Source organism: Buceros rhinoceros, unplaced genomic scaffold (assembly GCF_000710305.1).
Source record: "Buceros rhinoceros silvestris isolate BGI_N320 unplaced genomic scaffold, ASM71030v1 scaffold16974, whole genome shotgun sequence".
Lineage (NCBI taxonomy): Eukaryota > Metazoa > Chordata > Aves > Bucerotiformes > Bucerotidae > Buceros > Buceros rhinoceros.
Window position 1 is genome coordinate 1 of NW_010406678.1, and position 8,411 is coordinate 8,411.

The window sequence follows — 8,411 nt, forward strand, 5'->3', positions numbered from 1 at the left end:
TCCTGTACTGTGCTGTTCTTAGGTCAGTGTGACGTAGCTGCACCATTTACTAACAAAAATATTTACACCAAATGCCTGCATAGCAAGGGCAAGCCAAGGATAATGGTGAGTGAGGGAAAATGTGCTTAAGCAGCAGCAGCCTTTCACCCAGGAAGGAGGTGTAGATGTCCTGAGGCAGCAACTGACAGGGTAGGGGTGGGTTCGAAATGGCTCACTGTAGTAGAGGCTCAGGTGCTAGTCGTAACTGAGGTACTGTGTGCGTTTGAAGTGGTGACGGTATTAGTTTTGAAGCATGGATGTTCAAGATGTATAAATCCTTTTTGTGTCAGATTTATAAAAGTATTCTCTCTGGTGAGGCAGTTCTGCATAAAGCGTGTTTTTTCCATGAGGATTTCAGTCGTCTTCAATTTCACTAATGAATCCAGAATTTGCTGTTCCAGCCTAGAACTGGCTGGAGGTTTAGATCTTTATGTTACAAAATTTGAAAAACTTTCAATTTTGCTATTATTTACTCTGTTCATTTTCAAAAGAGAGATTTCTTACTCTGCCCTCCTACAGTGCTGGAAGTATAAGTATTGCTATTACTAGTAAGTACTGCTTGTTGTGTGTAGTTTCTTGTGCTTTGTAAGATCATTATTTCGTGTATTGGGTATGTTACAAATAATTTCTAGTTGATAAGTTCTGAAGATCCTTCAGTGTTATTCTTAAATATCACTTATTTAGTGTTCAGCTTGAGAAACCTTTTATCCTCATGCACTATTTCTGCTTAACTGTTTACCATGAATTTCTTGAGGGAATATTTCTGTCAGTGGCGTTTCAGAATATAAGCTGGAGTGAATTGTCATCTGCAGAGCAGTGATATATTCAGCAGTTCCAATTCAATATTTTCCCACTTTTTTTGGCAAGTTATGCTTTTACATATGTTTATATTTATTTGTATATATGCATGCTTATTAAAAAAGAAGTCAGTATTTATGTAACGGTAAATTTAATTTTTGCTGTGTAGTAGCTGAATGATATAGTAGATGACAGTGCAGTCTTGAAAAATATGGAGCTGAAGCACCTATTTTGGACAGTGGTATTGCACGTTAGGAATGTTTCAGGTTTTTATATGCAATATGTTAGAATTTGGATTGCAGGAAGTGCTTGACAGGTTTTGCTTGTAACAACCCAGCTGTGACCCATTGCAATGACTACTTTCCACCCTTGTGAACAGTACTATTGCATGGCGCTTTTCTCTTTGTGGTTTTTTTTTTTTTAACAGGTAATTAAAAACAACCTGAATCCTGTTTGGAGGCCCTTTAAAATCTCTCTCAATTCTCTCTGTTACAGTGACATGGATAAGTCAATCAAGGTAATGTATATGAAATGCATGTATGAATTAATGCATTCAAAGAAAATTAGAACATATAATAAATGGAAGATTTGTTTTTCTGGTTATTGCCTCTTTTAGTTACAAAATTAATTGAAAATATTAGATTCCTTACTCATATTTGAAAATCACGATATGTGCATGTTTTAGGAAAAAGAAAAAATCTCACATTTGTTGCGTTATTTGGCAAAAGTTGGTCTTCGAAAGTCTGGAAAACCAGTTGAACAGAAGTAGGTTTGAAATGTCCAGTGCAGTTTCTTATTTGGATCATACGGTTTTAGTGTTGCATCAGGCAATATTGATGGTGTTAGGATACTGTATAGTGGAAGATGTGTGGTAAAGGCTAGAAGGTGCTTTGTTCCACGTTATGGATGTTGTAATACTTTTCTACTGGTGCAACAGGTAACACTAATGAAATTCTTAATACAATTAATTAAATTTAATAGCTGGGATGTGGACTAGATGTACCAACTTTTCTTCCTCTGATAAAACTGAGCTTTCTGTCAGAAAGTCAACTGAACTTCTGAAGTGGTAGTTTTGCTAGGACTGGTCTTTAATTCTTTGTATTTTCAATTCAAATCTTGAATAACTTATGTTTAACTTCTGAATGTTTTTCTTAAGGAATTCCCTTTAGTGGTGGAATTGAAGCTAAACAATCGATGAAAATGCTAGGAACCTGATATTTTAGTATTTTGGGGGAAAAAAGAGCCCAAACAAATGAAACAAACCACTGTACTTGCCATTTTTCCTCTGGGAAGCAAAAATGAGAGCATTATCTGCATGTGACAGGTATTAGTCATATGACTTGAGGCAGTCCTGGAAAATGCTTAACAGCCACAGGGATCTGGGTGTGCATGCACCTGTTGAGACTTAAATACATACTTAAAGAACAGACTAATAAACGATTTGAGAAGCCCAGAACCTGCTTCCCTTACCACTTGTTTTTTCCTTCTCATTCCTTTCTGCTTCCTTTTCCCCAAAATAGCTGTGACAACTCTTACATCTCCATATACTGTAAATATATTTCTCTTTTTCATTAAACAGCCATGCTGAAACTGTAGACCATTGATTAACAGATACCTGTTAAGATGGATCTGTTCCTAGCTCTATCATAATTTTAATAAAGTCTATTCTTTGGAATCTTACCTCAGGAGTGTAGACTATTTTCAGAGGTAATAGATTTTACTTGGAATTGTTATGGACTTGTAGACAGGCAGTGGGATTATGTCTTAGCTTAGAAATCCAGGAGCCATCACTTCAAATGAAATGCAGGCAGAATTGTGTTATAGTGTTGCTGAAGGATTAAACAGTACTTTTAACACTTTTATACACGCACAGTTGCATACGTAACGGGCTATTTGTCGTAGTAAGTAAAACCCCCAACTTTTCCATGATGAATGGCTTTTCACCTATTTAATGGCTTAGTTTGTGTATCCCCAGCAATGCACAAACCAAGCTGAATCTTTATATTCTGAATTTACTGCTGTATTCCATGTGAGTGTGTTTGCAGTCAGTGAAGTTTTTCTGTGTTGAAAATGTGAGCCTTTCATGGAGCAAGCATGCCTAGTTCTGCTGGGGAAAGCATATATGCAGTTTTATCACGTGGTTCCCTAGCACTGCTGCGTGTCCAGGAGAGCGTACGTGGGACAAAAGAAATATTTCTGTCTTGCCTGGAGTAAGTATTGAAAATTGGCTCAGATGGATCAAATCCAGCAAGCAAAACGGACTTTGATATCTTTAAAAGGAATAATAAATAACTGTGCCAGCTGTGACCAGGTATCTTAACTATTGGCTTAGGTAATGTCTTCAGTTCTAAATTTCAGGGACTGAAGCACTTGGCTGAGTATTTGGCTTAATTCAAAAGAATTTACATAGCATCTGCCGTGAACATTAGTCTGTTGGTTCTGTGGCTGCTTGTATGAGATTTGCTATTCAGTGCATGTGCATGCTTTTATTTATTTGTGTGTTCAGAACGTTGTAGGAGTCGTGTGAACTGCAACGTAGAGACATATTCTGCACAGCATGGAACTCACACTCTGTGCATCGTATTTTGTACTTCAACATTACTGTTGTTTTCAGAAAGATACTTTTTCTCAGAATCTTGAGTGTATGTAGAAGTTGTTTGGTTTAGTTTGTTATTCCTAAATGAAGTGGCCAAGTAATGAGCTAAGTTGTTTATTGAATATTATGTAGGATTTTTTCAGTCTGGAAGGATGGACATGAAATTAGCTGTTCAGTTTAAGCCATGTATATTCAGAAAAGTTTTCTTTGAAATTTATGTTTGGATTCAAAATAATGGAGGATTCCTGCTTTGACTCTTGATTTCTTATTGTAATTATTTATTATTTATTATTATTTTAATTTGTTTTTCTGTGATTTGATTAATGTAAGTTAGCTAGCATGTCTGTTTTGCTAAACTGAAATAAAGTATCAGAAGTGGGTGGAATTAGCATATGCAATTATAGATAAATACCCAGCGTTTTATCTAGAAAGGCAGTTAAGTCACATGTAGAAGTTGAGCTTTTAAAAAAAACAAAAATAAGGTTAAAGTAACAGTGGTAAAATTATGCTTGCTCAAACTGGTAGGTTCTCAAAGAGAAAAGAATTCTAGTTTTCTCTTCTTCTGCCTTCAGCCTGTGGGCTGGGGCAGTAACAGATGAGCTGACTGAATAGTAAACCTTAGCATTAAACATTGAATACAGGAAGAGAGGGATTTTTAATTAACATTCAGATCCACAACGTGTGTGGATCATAGTGACTATTTGATTTTGCTGATTTTTAAAAAAATACAAGTCTGTTCTAGATGTGGGGCTGAACTTTCATATACTTAGAAATTCTGAGTTATCTAGAAGATTAATAAAGTAATACAACAGTATTAATAAAAGTTTTGTGATCACCGAATAACTGATTTACTGTGGTTTTAGCTGGATGCTCAGAGATAGTTAAATTTCTTTAATTCTTGTGAAAAAAAAGTCTCTTAATCCACGATGACAGTAAAAAATGCTGCATTGTTTTCCTACTCTTCCAACACCCCCTCGCTCCAAAGTGTAATTCAATATAATTGATGTTACTCACTCATGCGAGACCTGACTAAGCTAATACCTGCTTAGTGTTCTCCTCTCTCCTTCAATTCTGTGGAAGATCTGGGGTATATTTGCCTTTACTGAATCTTGATCAATTTTTAGATGCAACTCCAAGACTGCGAAGTGAGGAAAAATTCCATGATGTAAGAGAAATGGAATGTTTTGGATGTTCATGTTTGCCTGAACTAGAAATGGCATTGCAGTGTTTATTGCTTTGGTAGGGCCATTTCCGTTACTAACACCAAATAATGCTTCATTTTAGGTTGAGTGCTATGACTATGATAGTGATGGGTCTCATGATCTTATAGGAAGTTTTCAGACTACGATGTCAAAACTGAAGGAAGCATCTCGGTCCTCCCCTGTAAGTCTAAGCTTGTCTGCATGCTGTTGATAAGCTCTTTAACTCATTTTGGAGCAAAACTTAGGATGCTTCTCTTGCAGGTATCAAAGCTGTTAGGGTACACCTTAACAGTGCTACTGAAGTTGAGGCTGACTCAGCATTTACATTACGCATCCACTTTCCTAGGATTAACATCTTGGTTGCAGTTTCCAATATTATCTGTCTCCATACCTAACTGTCAGCACAAATTAATTTCACTACTCATAAAAATACAGAAATTTCAGAGTGTCAAAAGTCAGAATGCAGTACAAATTTCACTGCAGTTACAAGGTCAAAGCTTCTAGTATTTTTTTTTTTCAGTTTTTATTCAGTGCTTTATTTCAAGTATGACACTTAACAACCACCATGCATACTTCAGTGAATATGAAAAAATTCAATGTTTATACCACTGCACAAATAGGCAACTGAATTTGTTATGTTAGGTGGCTCATCTCTGAAGTGAAATTACCCTTCCTGGTCTTACGGACTGTAACAATTTGCAAACCTTTTGACAAGGTTTACGTTTAGAAGAAAGGTGACATAGCAATCTTGACGTAAAAGTCTTTTTTTTATGGACCTGTATGTTATCAAATATTTTACCATCTTTTCCCTTATTTTTGTAAAACCTGCAGAACTGCTCCTACAGTAATAATAATGGGTTATTTATACAAGAGTGGCTGCTTGTACTTTTCTAACATCTTGAGTGTTTGCATTTGTACTCAGTTTCTCAGAGCTGTTGGACATGAAGAGTCACCCTTGACTGTAGTGTATTTTCAGTAGCTGCTGTGTGTCCTGCCATGCTTTTCTTTTAGATACCTGGTTTTGAGTTCATTTTGGATTATGCATGGTTCAGTTCAATGCCTTTTAAGGTTTTATATTGTTTGTGAGGAATTTCTGACTTAGGTCCTACACGTGTAATTCACATGCTGTCTAGCTGTAGCTCTTCGGTGTTTTTCTCTTTTTTTCTAGATTTTCAGGAGCTGGTTGGTTTAGGTTTCAATGCTGAAAGTGATCCTTCTTACTTCTGTGATTAAAGTGTGCAAAAAATAAATCGGGGAGCAGGAGGATTTAATACAATAATTATTTCTGCTTTCTTAAATTAATCTTTTTACAAGATGATTTTCTTCATTTCTTTTTAAAGTTGCACTTTCGTGGTACAGCAGTATAGTGAATTGAACAAACTTAGGTGGTTTGTATGTTCACATTTTCAAACACGTTTTTGTAACAGCTGTGCTAGTGAGTTCCTGGGCAGCGTGAAGTGTATTGTGTAAAGGCTTCTTGAGTATACAGGTATCTGTTTTCATTGCACCTCTAGTAGCATAACAGGTGTGGTCTCTTTTGAATTTAAATGAAAGACAGTTTTATTTATAATCTGCCTGTGCTGGCTTTGGAGATGCTTTAAGAAAGTCGTTTTCATGAGATCTGTGGCTATATTTACTGTAAGTAGCAGTGCTGTGTCAGTAACATCAAGCGAAGGTAAGAGACAACACAAATAATATGTTCTGCATTTCTTCTACCTTTAAAAGGAACTAACCCCTAATCCTGGATGACCTGATTAATTGGTTAATGTCTGTAAAGTGTTAGAATTTATTTTTATATACTCCGAGCGTATTTCGTTTCTCCCGCAATTCTGACATAGGCTGTGCCTGTGGAAGATTTGGTACAGGTTCTTTGAAGTTTACCTGAGGCAAGCATGGGTGTGGCTCTGTATCCTCAGTCACTGAAAAAGCGGAACTTGTATGACTGAAGTGAATGCGTGGGTGGCTTTTCATTCGCTGGAGAATTGCTGATTTTTCCACACCCCTTCCCCCTCCCCTTAAGGTTTATCTTCCCCCCAAGTGAGTTTTGGTTGGAGAATTATAAAAGGTAGTTGAAAAATTATAAATGCGACCTATCTCATGGCCGTTGAGTACCTCAGCAACTGACACAGTCCCTGAAAAAAACCCATGTCCCTGAAAGACAGTTTCCATCAAACAGAAACGATGCTGATGGTGAAATGGCCAAGAAATGAAGGTAAACAAGAATCATGTAGACTTGCAAGGTGCTGACCTTGTTAGTGCGTGTTTTTTTTTCTTGAGATTAATTGTAAGATCACTTTTAAAACTTAATAACTTAAAGCAGCAGAACCCGTTTCTGGCACTGAGCCACAAGAAGTCTGGAACACCTCCTCAGACTATTTATGCATCAGGTACGCTGCATTGTGCCATCATGACCGAATGATGGCAGGAGATGCTTAACCTGGCTAGCTGTTGACTGCTCTTGGAGGTTAAGGTATTGATTTAATTGATGAAGCCTCAACAACTGATACTGGAAAGTTTAAACATGCACTTCTTACCTCGTATGTTACTGCCACAGCTTTGCCTGGCTCACCATGTCTTTACCAAAAAAAAAAGTTATTAGCAGAGTCCTCAAAGGGAAAATGCTTCAGAACTTCTTTGTTTGATTGAAGTACAATTGTGTAAACAAACATTTCTAAGCTTTTGGGCAAGAGAATATTTCTGTCTTGATAATGGGCTTTTTCCTTGCCGATTTTGGGCAGGCTGGGTTTATTTTTGCTTGATAGTGCAATAAACTGTTTTTAATAGAAGTCCGAAGTATGAGTCCTAGAATAAAGAATTATAGAATATGTTGTATAAATTATATTTATAGTGCTTTTGCTGGATTTGTTTGCCTTCATGCAGATTGAATTTGAGTGCATCAATGAAAAGAAAAGACAGAAGAAAAAAAACTATAAAAACTCTGGCATTGTGAGCATTAAGCACTGTGAGGTCAGTAACAGATTCTGGTGTGACTGTTTTAAGTGTTCAGGCATAAGAACTCTGATCTAGTATGTCTTCACCCTCAAACTGTAAGAAACTTTCGAATATCTTAAAGTTCTAGACACAGTTTTACTGCGGGCTCTGAGGAGACAGATCGATAGCTGAATCACGTGTCTGTCTTCCCCTGTCCCCTCACTTTCGCTTGGAGATGTCATCTGTGTGGCAGAGGTCACGTACCAATTTGTAAGGCCATTCCTGAACCTCTGCATGTCCTATCTCACCATTTTACGGCGGATTAAAATCTGATGAGCCTGTCATGGTATGTTGTTTTATAAATGGTAGTGCTTTTGGAGCTGCTTTGTTGTCTGCCTGTAGTTTTGTAAAAGGCCTGATTCTGATGCCCTGGGTGTGTGATGACACAGACTGTAAATATCCTCTCTGCACTGGGTGGGTGGTATATCTAGAGAGTAAAAGTAGTGCTTTGCATGGGTAAAGAGAACAAATGTGAAACCTCGAAAGTTGCTGTAATAATACCTATCGGTTTTCTCCCATTAAAAGGAAATGTTAATTTCTGTCTTTAACTTCTATTTTTAGATCATAGTAGAATGCACATTCCTTGATTACATCATGGGTGGGTGTCAGCTGAATTTCACAGTAAGTTAAATAATTTATATAAAGTAGCTTTTGAGTCTTGGAACAAACTGAAGTATATAATTAATTGCCTGTGCTTTTAATTTGATTATTGATTTGGTTGCTTTTTGGTTTGTTTTTTTTTTTTTTTTTCCTGTAGCATGGAGGAGGAACCAATTTTACAAGGG

General features: G+C 36.8%; 1 protein-coding gene across 1 annotated transcript in view; it reads left to right on the plus strand.

Moving 5' to 3' along the window:
* Positions 1–1,264: 1,264 nt before the first annotated feature.
* CPNE3 (copine III) overlaps positions 1,265–8,411 on the plus strand; it is a gene marked incomplete at its 5' end in the record, with an annotated part of 13,759 nt that continues 6,612 nt past the window's right edge. Inside the window, 4 exons of the mRNA XM_010134213.1 lie at positions 1,265–1,354; positions 4,718–4,816; positions 7,516–7,602; positions 8,188–8,247. Of these exons, the coding sequence (XP_010132515.1) occupies positions 1,265–1,354; positions 4,718–4,816; positions 7,516–7,602; positions 8,188–8,247 (336 nt within the window). The remainder of the gene's footprint in view (positions 1,355–4,717; positions 4,817–7,515; positions 7,603–8,187; positions 8,248–8,411) is intronic.